Raw genomic sequence first — 16340 nt, 5'->3', positions numbered from 1 at the left:
TTGTGATTTTGTTTTTTGGGTAGCTCATCTACGAGAGAGTGATTTGGCGAGGCAGCTTCATCCAAAGGAGGATGACTTAATCCTTTTGAAGGTCCACAAGGAGAAGGACACTTTTGGGGAAGAAAGTGGGATGGAGTACCACACAGTGAATCATGTTGGCCTTGTGACACGTTTTTCTCGTGCATCTGGCTGTGCAAACAGTGAGTAGCAGGGCTAGAAATAAAAATGGGGTCCTTCTTGATAAAAATACTTCTTCATAGCTGGCTGTTGGTAATTGTGATGTACCACTGGCCTCAGAGGAAATGGATTTTTTTTTCCTCTGTAGCAGGTCTGTACCATGCTAGAAGCTTTGTAAAGATCAGAAACTGAAGCTGCAGCCCTGCTGTCCATTGTTTTCCTAGAACTTAATATAGAAACAGAAACTAGTGATGAGTAAATGCTCTGCACACATCTTTAGTATGGTATTGTCAGGAGATAGAAGTGCCATGACCTTATGTGATCTCTCTGTCTAAAATTGTCACTGTCTTTGGGAATTCAAACTGTAAATTATCAGGATTACCAAGTACCCAGAACCTGCCTTATTTAAAGCAGGGATCTGAGTAGTTGTACAGAGCACTGGTTTTTCTTGGTGTTTTGTTTTGGTTTTTTTTTTTGTGGGATGGGGAAGTGTTGGGATTTTGCAAATTCATTGTTGATTCCCTAGCAGAAGACAGCATCTTGTACTGGTGAATTCATTGAGTGACTTACTGGAGTATCTTTCAGTTAATGATTTGGATAGTTTTTGAATTAACAACTTGGGTTTTTATTCTTCTTTAACAGGACAAAAAGAGCAGCAAACTGCCTGTCATCTTACTGTGCAAACCCGAGGCAATTTGTCATTCTTCATCCATAAGCAAGTGAAGTGTGTGGTGGTTGGCTCCCTGGTGACCACACACAGAAAGTTCAAAGCTCTGCTGCTGCTGAGCAGGAGCCCCCTGGCTAGACCCATCATAAATCCAAGCTACAATGATTTCTGTCCCAGAGACCTGTGTGTTGCCTCAGGAAGTGCTGTAAGTTGTGCAGCTGGGAGTGCCAGGGTTAACAGAAAAAGCATTTGGGCCTCATGAGTTTGCAGATTTGGTTTTTCATGCTGGCTTTTGAGATGACTGAGAGCAAATAGCCACGTTTCAAAAGCACTGAGACACTGCCCTCTTCAGAGTTGGCTGCTGGGGTGGAGGAGATGAATCTGAACTTCCTCAGGTGTTTGTGCTCTGCTGTTACAGTGAGCTTCAAACTGCTTTCATTTTCTTTCCACTTACTGGGGAATTTTCAGGAAATAAAATATAGGGTGGAAAAGGTATTGTAAAATAAAGGTGTGGGGAGCGAACAAAATTTTTGTTACAACTTCAAGTGAGGATTGCTTGTCTGTCTAGAGCAAACCTAGAGTCAAAAGCTTCCCTGCCCTTCCAGCTTTTGAGTTCTAGCTAGAGAGATGAGTGTAGAAAATTAATGTGGCAGGTGTGATCAACATGAATTAATTATTTTTTGCTCTGTCTATTCCTTCAGGTTTCATATAAGAATGAATACAACGAAGATCAAAAGAGAGCCATTGAGACAGCTTATGCCATGGTAAAGCAGCACCCAGGACTTCCCAAGATCTGCCTTATCCATGGACCACCTGGGACAGGGAAATCAAAAACTATTGTAGGACTCCTGTCCCGTGTTTTGAGAGAAGTAAGTGAATGTGGTCATGTGCTGGGGTTTGGTTCAGATGAATGTACAATCTGGCTTCTCAATCTCAAGTGAAAACAATCTAAAGAACTTGTTTGTTGTTAATTAATCCACAGAACACTAGGAGTGAGAAAACAGCTCGGGAAAAAAATTCCAAGATTAAGCCAAACCGTTTTCTAGTTTGTGCACCATCAAATGCTGCCGTTGATGAACTCATGAAAAAGATCATCATTGCATTTAAGGAAAAATGCCAAAACAAACAGGAGCCTTTGGGTATGGTTTGTTTTTAAATTGCTTTAATTTTAAATGGGCAAAACCTGGAGGAGGAACTGAAGCAATTGATCATGTACTGTACTTGCACGCTCCTCTGAGCAGCTTCCTCTTGCAGAACGTGACTGGTACATCCTCTTTAATGTGCTTTTCTGAAAGGTGCATTGTGAGGTTTTTTTAAATAAGCTACACTTTGTTTTGTATAGACATTGACCCTTTCCTCATGCTGTTAGTTAAGTTCATCAGTTTTTAAGTATTCTTTGGGGATTTGAACACAAGTCCCTTGCCTTTATTTTGGATAAAATTGGACTTTGTGGGTCATGGGAAACAGACTGGTGAAAATTTTGATACGCCTAAGCTCCTCATTTTTCCTCCTCCCAGTTTGTGACTAATACAAAGTAGATTAAATGTGTTTAAGACATCTAGTTTGTGACAAGGGGAAAAATATCTGCATTGTAACCAAATGTTATTTTGGTATTGACTTGCCAATTGCATTACTTGATGGGGCTTGGCATTGTCCAAGTTAGGAATTCTGGAGTTTTAGATAAACCTGAGAATAAGAGGTAGTTTCATTAATTAAAAAAAACATTCTTAATGTTAGCCACCACTAAAACGTGAGCAACATCTTTATTTTTTAGAGTTTGGAATTACTGAATTTTTTGTAGCTGCATTTAAGTACAAGTCAAGTGTTGAACTCCAGAAAAGTAGAAAAGCCTTGTTTGATATCCTTGATGTTTATATTTTTAAATTGTCATGGCAAAGCAAGGAGACAGTTGGAGTAATTGAAGAGTATTTTGGCTCTGATTTTGTAAACAGGAAATTGTGGTGATATCAAATTAGTGCGACTTGGTGCTGAAAAATCAATCAACAATGAAGTGCGGGGATTCAGCCTGGATAAGCAAGTTGAACACAGAATGAGTAAGTAACATGGAAATCAGACTTTTCTTCATTCTTTAAGAGCTTGGTGATGTTTTTCACATGGGATTTTGTGTCCTGTAAGAAGGAAGATTTTTCTAAAATAGTATTTCATAAAACATTGTTTCTCTCAGTCATAGTTGGGAAGTGGCAGTTTATGTCTCAGCCAGAATCTAAGGGAAAGGAAAAAATAAGCAAAGTGACCTTTTTCTTTAAGAAATTTCATTACATACATGTTAAAACCATCATTTTTGAAGCAATGCAGCATTTGAGAGCTACAGTTGGAAGCAATTCTCATTGTATTTATTGTAAAAGATAAAACTTCAGTAGAAAATGGGAAAACGTAGCACAAAATGGATTTGTCCAATTTGGAATTACTGTAACAGCTTTTCTGTTTCTCCTTTGTGCTCTCCTTTGGTTTATTACAGAACGAAAGCCAGGTGACTGTGACCAGGACATTCAGAAGAAGAAAGAAGCTCTGGATCAGAAGCTGGACATGCTCTCTCGAGAGCGTGCCATGCACAGATGTGAGAAGAGAGAGGTAGCAAGACAATTTTTAATCCTGTTTTTTGGTGTCACTGTCTCTTTACCTACTTTTTCAACTAATGGAAAAGTTTGTAGCACAATGAGAGGGAATGAAGATCTTTATATCTGGATTTTTTTTTTTTGTTTATTTATGCCAGTATTTTCCACTGGTTGATCAAGTCACTTGTTACTCTTTCATTCAGTAGCCTTCACTTGGTTCTGTCACTAGTTAGATTTTAATGTAACCATATTTATAAATCTTAAAGGTTTAAATTGATTATATGTTTCAAAGCTCTGTTTTTGTTTCACTGAAAATACAGGAAAATAGCTCATGATCTGGAATGATTTGGAATATGTGTTGCAGTTGAAAACTGTTGAACAGTTCTACAACTGTTGAACTGTTGTTGAAAACTTGAAATTTTCCATTTTTGTTGTCTAAGAATTTGGCATTTATGCCAAATGAGAGATTTCTGGTGGTAAAACATTTCTCAGTGGCACAGATTTGTAAGATGTGGTATTGTGTGTTGCAGTGCCTGAATATGGTGACAGCTTTCCAAGAAACTGATTTGCTTCTTCAGAGACATTTAATACTAAAAGACAGTCTGAGCAAGTTTAGGAAATTAATTAGGGCATGAGAGGGAAAAAGGTATATGGGTAATGGGTTGTGCTAAAGGTGGTTCCTCTTTAATTTTCCCTCATCTAGAGTCAAATGTTAAATGATGAAATTGGCAGACTTGCAAAGGAGAGACAACAACTCGCTTCTCAGCTAAAGGAGGTAGGAGAATTTATCTCTAATAAACTTCAGCTGATGTAGTTTTATACCTGGTATCATTTAATTGTGGTGAAATTTGGTTTTGGTGTAGCTGGGAGCATTTGTAAAGTAGTGGGTAAATGGATCAAGGCTGTAAGCTGAGTAAGTTGTGGACAGGCAGCTGTGAAATCTGGGTGTGCTCTGGCTGCATATTGAGAAAAAGCCCAAACAGGAACATTCACTGTTGCAGTTAAGGCTGAATTGTAAGCAGGGTGTCATGTTGTGCTTGAAGGTTCGGGTGCACACCCAGAAAGTGCAGGCAGACATCATCCTGGAGTCTGACATCATCTGCTGCACGCTGAGCACCAGCGGGTGGAGCCTGCTGGAATCGGCGTTCTCCCGGCAGGGCCTCGATCCCTTCAGCTGTGTCATCGTGGATGAGGTCAGTGCAGCTGTGGGGAGCTGCAGCCTCTTCCACCTCCACACCTGCCCTGTGCTCTGCTTGGGGCTCTTTGCCTGCTGCTGCTGCAATATTTGTGGGTTTCCTGTCCTGTCCCCAGTAGAACCATGAGGAGAAAGAATAACTTTTAATTGATTCTTTTCCTGAATTGTTTGGTGCTGTAATGGCAGCTTTTATTTAGAACCACATTTCAGTCATGGTTTTTTGTTTTAGAGATTTCCAGATGATTTGGTTATATTTTTATCTGTTTTTTGGAGAGCTTTGCATATATAATAATAAATAATTTTGTAGTTTTTTACTAGGGAAAAGTCCTTCTTTTTCCTTTTTTTTTTCTTTATTTTTTTGTTTAGAAGACTTAAAGCATTTGAGTTATTCTGTCTGTGTTACAAGAAATTTAATGTACTTCCCTGCCTTGCTTACAACTTCTCCTTTTGTCCTGTTTGCATATCCAAAAGGCAGGACAGTCCTGTGAGGTGGAAACACTGATTCCACTGATCCATCGCTGTAATAAACTTGTCCTTGTTGGAGATCCCAAACAGCTCCCTCCCACTGTCAAATCTATAGTAAGTGTTCAAGCTCTTTGCCTTTTTCTTGCCATAGAATGGATATGGTTAAAGAACAATATCTGTAAAAAATATTTAAAGATGGGAAGGGAGATAAATTTCAATGGAGCAATACAAACTTCAGTCAGGGCACTTGGTTTGTAAAGCATGTTGTGTTGTGGCAGGCTCTGTTTTCTCATTTTGGGAGCTTCAGTCACTGCCCTATTCCTTAAGGAGGAGGAAAACTGTTTGTATGGGGACTTCCTGACCCTACAGGTGTTTAAGGATAAATATATAGGAGCACATCCTTGTCTCCAACAGTAAGGACTGTGTTAAACACCTGGTAAAGAAAGGAGGAAAACCAGGCTGGCTTCTTTAGAGAGGTAAATTGTCTAGAGGTTGTGCATTTATTTAACAAGATCCCACCTGGAAAATCTTGCTCCTCTTTATGGTTGATGTTCTTAACATTCTACTGTGTTGTGAGTCACAAGGAAAAGTTGTCTTGTTGAAGACTAGACAGAAAAATTCAGATTTCTGCAGGTGGCATTTACTGAAATAAGACCAACAGACACAGAGAACTGAAGTGCATGTAGTTGTCATTTTGTCAACGATTTAGAAGTTTAAAACACCAAATTGACTTTCAAATTCACCAAAACTCTTAGACTGCTGGGGAATAGACCCCAAATGACATCTCCTGTTCTCCCTGTGGCAGAAAGCTCAGCAGTATGGCTATGACCAGTCTTTGATGGCCCGGCTGCAGAGGCACCTGGAGGAGCAAGTGCAGCAGAACATGCTGCACAGCCTGCCTGTGGTGCAGCTGACCGTGCAGTACAGGATGCACCCAGACATCTGCCTCTTCCCATCCAACTATGTTTATGGCAGGACTCTAAAAACTGCCAAGTGAGTAGCACTCTAGTCTTCTTTCTGAGCAGAGGGTATGTCAAAGCAATTTTTTTATGTCAGGGTGTTCATGTGAGTCTAAAAATGCTTGAGGTTGTGGGAGGGGGAAAGATGGTTAATGGGAGAAAATGTGCAGTCCATCTCTGTTAGTGCTGGGTGTGATAGGTGAGGTAAGATCCCTGAAAATTATGCATACAGAGTACTGAGAGTTCATTTTTGGGCCTCAGTTTATTTGGGTAGCAGGGAAAGTTAAGGATTCTGGCAAGGAGAAGAACTGAAAGTTACAATCATAAAATGGTTGAGGTTGGAAGAGGCTTTTAGTGCCGTCAGGCTCATGTGTCAACCATTTCTACCATTAAATCATGTCCTCATGTGCCAAATCCACATGTTTTGTGAACACTTCCAGGAACGGTGATTCTCACTTCCCTGGACAGTCTGTTCCAATGCTTCACAACCCTTTCTGTGAAAAAAAAAAAAAAAAATCCTGCTATCTAATCCAAACCTCCTTTGGTGACACCTTTCTGGAGAGTTGCTTGTGTTTGATAACCATGATGTAAATTAATGGAGTATAAGTTCTTAGAATTTCTTAGTTGTATGGTTGCCTAGTGATAAAAATATTATTTCCAGGGCAATAGAGGAGAACAGATGTTCTTCAGAATGGCCATTCCAGCCCTACCTCATTTTTGATGTAGCTGATGGTCGTGAGGAGCGAGACAATGAGTAAGTTCTGCATTCCAACTCAGCCAAAGTTTAGATTTTCTGAGAATTAATTGCCTACAGAAGAGCTGTGTTCTCTCCTTTGTTGTTCAAATATGCATCAAGTAGCTAGAACTGCATTTTCCAGCTGATGAAATTTAATTTCACAAAAACCAGAGATTTTCTTAAGTCTGAAACTGGTTTTAATCCTAGTTTGACTCACTTGATAGATGCCAGTAAATGCCTACAGTCTCTGTTAACTTCAGTAAGAGCTCAAATTCCTGATTTTATCAGTGAGTTCCCTTTCCCAGGTGCACACTGAGGAGATGCCAGGAGGTGGCAGGCTCAGTCCTCCCCTTCCCTGTTCTGTAAGGAGAGCACCAGCTGGAGGTGCCGAGGGAATGTAGAAGTGCAGCTTTTCACTGCCTGCACTTCCCAGGCTTAGTAGCCCCTCCTCAAGGTCTGCTTGCCAAGTTCTTTGATCCTCTGTGTAAAAAAAGCTGCAAAAGTTCAAAACAGCTGTGACTCAAAATCCCCCAACAAACTGGGCTAAAAAAGCATTGAATTGGAAAGATCTCTGAGGTGTTCCTGTAATGTTTCTATTTTGTCCTGTGCAGTTCTTACAGCAATCCTCAGGAAGTGAAACTGGTGATGGAGTTAGTTAGAACAATTAAGGAAAAAAGGAAGGATCTGGGCCTTCGTCGCATTGGAATAATTACCCCTTACAGTGCACAGAAAAAGAAAATTCAGGAACAACTGGACAGTGTGTTTAAGAATAACAGGTAAAGAAACCACGAGCTTTCAAATTGCCCTTGGCTCTTGCATATTAATCCTTTGTTTATTCTCTTAAATGATGGTAAAAAGTCTCCAACTTCCTCCTGTACTGCTAAAATTTGCACTTGGTTGTGCCTTTGAATGTGTAACCCTTTTGCTTAAAACAGGCATGGTCTCCTTGTGCCATTCTTAGTTATTACCCACATGCTTAGATTATAGTGCTGTTCAGAGTAAAGCTGATTTAAAAGAACCTAAAATTCCATGCTGTGTGGACCCAAACAAATTTTCAGTAATGATGCTGATCTCAGACAAGTGAATGCAGCTTTAGGCTCATGTGCTGAAGGAAAAATTTACCCTGGGTGGTTTCACACATGAGCATTAAGGATAATGTTTAGGCAGTTTGCATCAGTGTGTTGCTTAAAAATCTAAATCAGAATGAGCAAGCTGCTAAATTATATTTCCAAAACAGCCCAGGAGAAGTGGACACAGTGGATGCGTTCCAGGGCCGAGAGAAGGATTGCATCATCGTGTCCTGCGTGCGGGCAAACAGCTCCGAGGGCTCCACTCTGCCATATGTGCAGGCAAACAGCACCAAAGGATCCATTGGGTACGTGTCCTGCAGGGATTTCCAGTCCCATTTCCAGGGATGCTGTAGAGAAAGTCATACTTTTAATATGACTGGTGAGAAAGTTACAGAGGGCAAGCCACTTCTGCCAGTCTGTGAATTAAAGGGTATCTCAGGGCAGGAATTGGTGTTCATGGTCTGAGATGTCTGAGCAAGAGGGACAGGGAAATGGTGGTGGTGTGCTCTGTATTATGTGCTGATCCCACACAGCTCCCTTATCCTGCCACTGCCTGGATTTGGCAGGATTGGCTTTGGGATCTTGGCTCTTTGCATTAGTACTGCAGCAGCTATTGTTCTTGTGGCTTTTGGTACACCTTGTAACTTTCTGTATGCTGTTCTCAAAAGGAAACCCATTTTCTGTGGCTGTTGCTCTCCTGTTAATGTGTGTAAAATTCTTGTTAATTAGTTGTGTATGTCACTTGGAATGTGACGTAGCAGATTTGGGTCTGGGATTTGTAGATGAGTGTGCTTGTCTTCTAAGATAAGGGCATATTAGCAGCAAGTTTTAACTCAGGATTGCAGATTTCTTAATTTTTTGGGTTTTTTTCTGTTTGAAGAGAAGGAACTAAACTGAGTGTGCTGTTTACTCCCAGATGAATTAGAACAGTTGCCGATTTCTGTAACTTGCAGTTCATTTTAGTTTAAAAAATGGTAGTGAAAATATGAAATATGCCTTCTGAGAGTTCACTGCCTTCTAAGTTAAACTAGGAAAAATCTGGCCACATAAAAATCTTTCTACACACAAGTTTCACTAAGCTGCTTGTGTTTCTTTGATATTCATTCTCTTCAAGAAAAATGGCTTTTAATTGTGCTGATCCACTTTGGGAAGAGAAAGAATCCAAATCTTATGGTAAACAACAATAATGCCTTTTGAAGACTTCATAATCTGATTTGATTGAGTTTAGGAATGGAAGGCAGCTGAAACCTGCCAGTTCTTTTGGCTGACACAAGACTTAACCTCTGTCTGCTCTTTCAGCAGGAACTCCCCAGCTTACTGTGTTCATACTTTAATATATTAAAGTTTATATATTCAAGCTGTGCCAGTGCAGTGCCTTAGCAGCTGTACATGCAGTTGGCTTGGACAAACTCTGATTTGCCACACCCTTACCTATGATCTTGTAGCCTGAGTAAAGTATTTTGTTCTCCAGGGTTGCTAATCCAGCATTAAATTTACTCTGAAAGTAACTGGGAGAAGAAAACTCCAAGGGATGACAATGGATTTTTTCCCCCCCGCCTCCTCCCTGAGAAAATAATCTTCTTGTCTTTCAGTTGAAAAGCTGTCAGGAATATTTAGTAGTCTTTCAAGGTCTCCCCTTTTTAATTTCTCAAGACCTAGAGAACTCTATCTATGTTGTCTGCTTCCTACTTCTCTTATTTCCTGCTCTGTCCAAATTTTTTGAGGTGACTCTGTGGTTTTTGCAGTCTTCACTGCAGGGTTGTGAATTTGCTGCAGATGAGGCCTCAGTGACCACAGAGTCAGGCATTGATAGTGAACCTGCTCAAATTAGGCTGGACTTTGAATTGTGGATTTTGTTAGTAAAGAATAAGCTGTGTATTTTGGAAGTTTTTTCATTAGAGAAGAAATAGTTGATATTAGTCTCACAAACCTTTTTATGAGTTTTGGTAAATGAGTGCTAACAGAAGTGAATCTTTAAGAATACACTCAGCATTTGTTTAGGTTTCAGTACTGTGGTTTGTGATTCCTGAAAATCAAACTAGGCAATTTTCCTAGTGCAAAACCAGACTTCTGCAAGGATATACTCTCTCCTCTTGAAGCATGACAAAGCAAAAGTCTGCCTTGATGTGTTTCCAGTGCAGGTCACCTTTAAAATAAAATATTCATGTGCAGTGTTCAGTATTTCAGTAGGGTGTTTTCCCATTAATACTGCCAAATATTATTAATCTATTTCAGTTCGAGTCAAAAAGAAGCTTAAAGTCTTGATAGGTGAAGTGAGGTTGATGTCCTCAGTACTTTGAGGAACGTTTAAGGAAGCAGTAGTTGGCATTAAGAGGGATTTGCTCTAAGAAAGGAAACAGCAGTGGCAAGAGCTGGAAAGAACTGGAATTCCCTGCAAGGAATCTGTGGTCAAAGAAAGAAAACACAATTCATGCTCAGCCTTTTACGTAAGGCAGGGCTGCTGCTGTGGGGTCTGTGGAGGAACTGCTGCTGTTAATTCCAGTGACATTTCATTTTATGTCTTCTTCTCCTAACCCTTTAAACCTTCTCGTGGAAGAAGCAGTTGAGGAGCTTAGTTTTTGTTTTGTCACTCAGGTTTCTGTCGAGCCTCCAGCGACTGAATGTCACCATCACCCGAGCCCGGTACAGCCTCTTCATCCTGGGCCGGCTGCAGACGCTCATGGTAGGTGCAGTGGTGATGGAGTGGGCTCTGTGAGCCCCCCCAGGGCTGGGGGAGCGAGCAGCAGCCTCAGAGTGCTGCAGTCTGTGCGAGGGAATGAGCTCTGGGTCTTTCTTGCAGAGCCCCTGGGTTTGGTGCTTTGTGCTTTTCCAAGGGGGGAGGGCTGCGTGGTGTTAGCTCGCCACTGCGGGGCGCTAAAGCCCCGCGCCTGTTCGGGGAGCCCCTGGAAACTGAGAAATTTGTCATTTTTGGAAGTTCTCATGGCTCAAAGTGCCTTCCCTGTGTTACAGCAGCCAGAGTGTCTGTTGCTGTTTTGCACCTGAAACATATGATTCTTCCATTCCAGAAGGAACATAGCATTGGTTTCCATGACAGTTGTGTCAGGTACCTTGATTAAAGAGGTTATACATCCTCTGACACCTCTGTCCATTTGTGTTGATTTCTTCCTGGTAAGAGGGTTCTTTTTTTGTTTTTCTTTTTTTTTTAAAGGAAGATAAAAACTGGAATCACTTGATTCAGGATGCTCAGAAAAGAGGTGCCATTATTAGGACAACAGAAAAAAATTACAAGAAAGAGGCTCTCAGGATTTTGAAGCTCAGGCCACCAGTTCAGGCCCCAGCCAAAGGAGGGATGATGACATCTCCTGTGGTGCAGGCTGGTTCTTCCAGTGGCAAGAGGAGTGAGCCTGGAAATTCTGGAAACAGCCCACAGGAACTTGCTGCTGGCCCTGGCCATGCAGTGCCTCAAGGAAGCCGAGGGCCCTCACAGCCTGCAGGGACTCCAGCTGCAGATTCCAACAGGGGCAGTGCTCCTGCACCCTCGGGGGCTCCAGCTGCAGATTCCAGGAGGGGCAGTGCTCCTGCATCTGTGGGGGCTGCAGCTGCAGATTCCAGAAGGGGGAGTGCCCCTGCACCCTCAGGAGCTGCAGCTGTAGATTCCAGGAGGGGCAGTGCCCCTGCATCCATGGGGGCTCCCGCTGCAGATTCCAACAGAGGCAATGCCCCTGCACCCTCGGGGGCTGCAGCTGCAGATTCCAGGAGGGGCAGTGCCCCTGCACCCTCGGGGGCTGCAGCTGCAGATTCCAGGAGGGGCAATGCCCCTGCACCCTCGGGGGCTGCAGCACTTGGTGCTGTTCCTGAGAAGCCACGGGACCCAAGGCTGGCAAGCCTGGCCAGTCGAACTGAAGCCAAAGGCAAGGAGCAGCCCTTGAAAGGCAGCCATCGGTCAGCCCAGAGCAATCCAGGATCAACAGCACAGCAAGGCCTGCCTGTGTGCTCAGCTGCCAGGGATCAGGTGTGCAGAACAGAAAACGCCAAGAAGGCCCAGCAAACAGCAGGGCAGTGCAATGTGCTTCCCCCAGCCCCTCACACTGCTCAGCACGAGGGTGACAGGAGAGCAGCTGTGTCCAAAAGCAGTTCCAGAGCCCCCAGTAAAGGAGGTCAGAGCAGCAGCAGTGAGTGGAGCAAAGACTCTCGTGGTTTGTCAAGGAGACCATCCCAGGAATCACCAGAGAACACAGAATCAAGCTCTGCCAAGAGAAGAAAGTTCTTTCACTGACTTTGCTATCGGCTCATTACTGAAAATCTATTCCCAGATTTCTGTCTAGCAAGGACTGTATTTTAAATTATTTAGCACAGCTGGAACTCCCATATATTGATACCACTACTATCAGTAGATCTGTTTCCCGTCCTGTCCCTAATTGTGAAGGGATTTAATACCTGACAGATGGTACCTTTGGGGTTTTGAAAAGAGAAGTTGGGTAGCTGCATTGCTTGGAAGAGCAGTGGGTTTAGTCATCTAGGAAGCTGAGGTTGTAAATGTTTAACAGTGTATATTTGTACAGTATACAGAATTATTTTAAGATATTTGGCAAATACATAGCTTGTTTCCTTGTGTAAATGCTAATTTCTTAGAGATGTAATTTTTTTATGGAGAACCAGAGTAAAGCAAAAAAAAACCCAACAAGCCAACCCCAAAATCCAAAAGACTTGGACTTACTTTCCCTTTGCACTAATATGTCTAATTTATTTAATTGCAAAACTGAATATTGAAAATGTGGCAGCAGTGGTTCTTGCTTGTGTTCCACTGCTGTCTCAGGGAAGAGTGAGGCAGATGTACATAGGTTGAATGGAGAGAATTCTACTTATTTTGTATATTTTATTGTCTGTTTTTATAGGAACTGAAGAATTTTTGTTTATACAAATGTGCCTTGAGTTTTGCTCTTACTGCTGCTCTATCAGTTGGAATCCCTCTCTTCCTGCAGTGGCAACACAATCTGCAGATTAAAACCTGTGAGGTCTTTTTGTTCCTTGTGAGGAACCTGTGTCCCTGTGAGGAGGAATCAACAGCACTGTGGAATCTTGGTCCAAGATCCAGTTAACAGTTACTGGTAATATCACTTGAGTTTCTTTGTATGGAGCTTTTTTGATCTACAGGGATGAAAAGGGCAGGTAGATCTTTCTAGGTGTTACTGTTGTGTTCTTTTCACTGTGCTGATGAAGAACGTGCAGCCACTAAAAGAGGATGGCGAAAAACCAAATTATTTTTAAGGAAACCTTCCTCACATCATAACATTTCACAATAAAAGTGGAATTATTTCTACTTAGAATTCCTTTGGGTCACTGTGAAGTATCACTTTCTGTTTTCTGGAGCTTGTGTGTGTCTCAGGAGGAGAAGAGCAGCATTTCACATGCACTGAGTTTTGTGTGGAGATAACCTGGGAGTGCAGGTCTCAGGGAATGGAGGAGCTCAGGGTTGGTACCAGTTGGGTGCACGGAGTGAGCCAGGTTGTGCCATCTCCAGGTGTGTTCAGGGACAGCCTGAGGCTGTCCCTTGTCACAGCATTGTGGCAGTGGCTTTGCTGGAGCAAGTGAAGCACGGTTTAGCCATCATCTTCAGTTCCATTTTTGCTCTTGCAGGGATAATTCCAGCTTTGTCCTTTGAACCCACTGCCAGGCAGGGCTGTGTGGCCAGCTCAGGGAGACACCAGTGCCTTACTCTACAAGCACCAGGTGCTGCTTCAGGCTGTAATTGCCAGGAAAACTCATTCCTAATGCATCCACACCCAGAACAAAGGTGCTTTACTGCTAGAGCTGCCTTGGAGGTGTGGGGGAGGCTTTTATTGCTGGCTGGGCCTGTCCAGCTCCTTGTGCTGTGCAGGACTGAGTGTTTCAGTGTAATGGGGAGGATCTGGGAGATCCCTGTGAGGTGAGATCAGCATCTCTGCATTGTTCAGCTTTAGTTATTTGTTATGTTGCATTCTGAATCCTTCGGTGATCCCTGACTCTTCCTGGCAGCCCCCTGTGCTCTTCTCCAGCTGCTGTGACTCTTGTGAGGCTGCTGAGTGACTGTGACCTTAACAAACTGGACATTTCAGTCACTCCCCATCACAGACTCCATGCCCTGTTTGTTATTTCCCTTTATGTTAATAGGAATATTTAAAACCTGTCATCTTCCAAGCCCCTTGGCTCTTCTTGGCAGGACTGTGCTGCCCTGCCTGCTGTTTGTACTTAGCACATTAAGTGGCTGCTGCTCTGCAAACCCCACAGCTGTGGAAGCCATTTGGACTGTCATGATGTAAATAAAACAAAGCTGGCAACAAAACAAATAAGGAAATGCTTTTCTGGTTATTAAATGCAATTTGGTCACAAGAATGTCTTTGTGAAAGTTTTCTTCTTGTTTTCTTACTCCTTAGCCTGCATTTCAGAACATGTTCTGAGAGCAGTACTTGCCACGTGCTGGGAGGAATTTTGTCTTAACATTTCATTTATGTCGTAGTCTGTAATGCTTGTGTTTTTCTATAAGTCATCTTTGAGGTGTGTTCAGTGGCTCAGACCTTTTTTGCTGGTTTAATACTAGATTATCTGACTTAAGTTGTCAGTCTTCAGCAGTAGATTATTGCTGCCATGTCAGTCTGTATCATTAGTCCTGTATTTGTCAATAAAAAAAATGCTTGGGCTATTGCCCTTAGAACACTGTTCCCTCTTCACAAACCACTCAGTAGGTTTGTAGCTTTAGCTTTTTCTCCTCTTGTTTATACCTGTAACACGGCAAACCAAGCAAAATCCAATCCAAAGCACACTTATCACTGACTCAAATCTGCAATGAGGAACAAACAGATCAGGCACAATTGTAATAAATTCCCTGCTGTTCCCAGTGTGTAATCTGTGAGTAGAGACTTGCTGTAGTAATTTATAACTCCTCAGAGCTGCTGGCCCTTGGAAGAGGCTTTTTAGTGGTTACTGAGTGTTAAAGTTGAAAAAGTCAATAAAGAAACATATTCAACTTTATGTAAAACACTTTATTGCAGTTTGTGCCAAAACCCTTTGGAAGAAGCAGAATCCAGGTTTTTATAGAGAGGCTTCCAAGCTTGGAGCCCAATTCTCAGTGCAAAGCCAGTCCCCTCTCTGTTCTTAGGAAGGAGGAAAAGTCTTTTGTAAGAGCTGGACTATGTTTAGTTCAGGGGTTTTCAGAGTGTGTAGGGTTTTTTTGATTTATTCTTTGTACACAAAATAGGCTTTGCAGTAAATGGTGGGGTATAACTGATTATTCCTTTTTCCTTTAAGGTTTGCTGTAATTGTTTTCCATGTCATTGCTCCCACTCATGGTGATGTGAGAGCATGGCAGGTGCTTGTCTGTTCTGTGTTCCTTAGCTCTGGGTCGCTGTGCCCTGTGCTGTGCTGCTTTCCCAGCTGCCCTGGGCTGGCTGTGGGGCACCAGAGGGAAACCAGCACTTCTATCTCTTCATTTATCAGTTTATTATCTTCTCTGGGAAGTGCAGGAGGGAGGTGTTGGCTCCTTGCTGGGTGGGCCCAAGGGGTGCTGAGGGCTGGAGGTGCCACTGGCTTGTGCTTGGCTTTCAGAAGAGCTGTGCCAGGCTGCTGTGGGGCCGTGAGGGGCATCAGCCTCTCCTTCCTGGCAGCCTCCACTCACACTGCCAGGGCTGCTGGGGCTGTGAGTCCTTACAGTGTTGTCTCCTGGGACTAATTAGCAGCTGGGTCTAATGAGTGGTGCTACAGAGCTGGGAGCCAGGGCTGCAGGCTGGCAAAGCACTTTTTCTCCTCCTGCTAATCCATGGAATGGGAATAGCCCCCACCCCTGCTACACTCATGGGGGGAAGCACGGAGCAGCCTGGGCTTCCAGAGCAATGCAGAACTTGTGACTGCATCAACTGGGGCTAAACAACGTTCCCAGACAACACCTGAAAAATAACTTGGAACTCCAGTAATTCCAGAGCCGGCTTTTGCTTTTTGGCAGTTTCTGAAGCATGGTGAGAAGGCAGAGTAGCTAAAAACTGGAGCTGGGCTGTTCATTCACAGCAGCCCCCTGCATGAACAGAGCCATGGTGCTAAAACTGCAAGACGTTCTCTCCATTGTGTGTGAATAAATGATGGATGAAATGACTGCTGGATTGTAAATGGAATTTATAATGTTAATAATATAATACAGTCTCTTGCCACAACGGGTCTCCTTTCTTGTCTTTTTAAGCTGCTTGGAAAGGAGCCCAGTGCCTTATTCTTTCGTGCAAATAAATGTAAGCTAAGCAGCCTTGTACACAGAATATCACTGACATGAGACCTCCTGGCCATATGTACCTGCCTGCTGCTCAGCCCTTGGCTAATTTGCCACCAACTCCCAGGAAAAGCATGATAGAAATGAAGGTGGTCTGAGAGCACATTACATCTGGTATTGGGAAAACATAGAAAACCTGATTTTATAGCCTGGTGCAGCTGTGCAGCATCGCCACTGATTTCACTATGGCATGAAGCAAGAACTCCCTTTGCTACAGAGAAGCCCCATCAGTTTCCCCTCTATT

At 42.9% G+C, this 16340-nt stretch overlaps 1 protein-coding gene across 5 annotated transcripts in view; it reads left to right on the top strand.

Annotated features, from left to right (window-relative positions):
* Positions 1–15986, top strand: part of SETX (senataxin) — a 28936-nt gene extending 12950 nt beyond the window's left edge. For 3 of the 5 annotated variants that reach the window (XM_085593906.1, XM_085593907.1, XM_031506286.3), the window contains 15 exons: positions 24–200; positions 820–1049; positions 1546–1713; positions 1827–1983; positions 2797–2898; positions 3324–3436; positions 4124–4195; positions 4464–4613; positions 5087–5194; positions 5886–6073; positions 6701–6793; positions 7387–7551; positions 8013–8150; positions 10441–10528; positions 11015–15986. In XM_085593906.1, the coding sequence (XP_085450032.1) occupies positions 24–200; positions 820–1049; positions 1546–1713; positions 1827–1983; positions 2797–2898; positions 3324–3436; positions 4124–4195; positions 4464–4613; positions 5087–5194; positions 5886–6073; positions 6701–6793; positions 7387–7551; positions 8013–8150; positions 10441–10528; positions 11015–12082 (3017 nt within the window). In that variant the 3' untranslated portion in view covers positions 12083–15986. Of the gene's footprint in view, positions 1–23; positions 201–819; positions 1050–1545; positions 1714–1826; positions 1984–2796; positions 2899–3323; positions 3437–4123; positions 4196–4463; positions 4614–5086; positions 5195–5885; positions 6074–6700; positions 6794–7386; positions 7552–8012; positions 8151–10440; positions 10529–10815; positions 10911–11014 lie in introns of those variants that run through there. The other 2 variants (XM_085593909.1, XM_085593908.1) reach the window with 2 other exon arrangements.
* Positions 15987–16340: the final 354 nt, after the last annotated feature.

The sequence above is a fragment of the Lonchura striata genome, chromosome 17, assembly GCF_050655825.1.
Source record: "Lonchura striata isolate lonStrDom1 chromosome 17, ASM5065582v1, whole genome shotgun sequence".
Taxonomy (NCBI): domain Eukaryota; kingdom Metazoa; phylum Chordata; class Aves; order Passeriformes; family Estrildidae; genus Lonchura; species Lonchura striata.
This window is presented reverse-complemented; position numbering and strand designations above follow the sequence as displayed.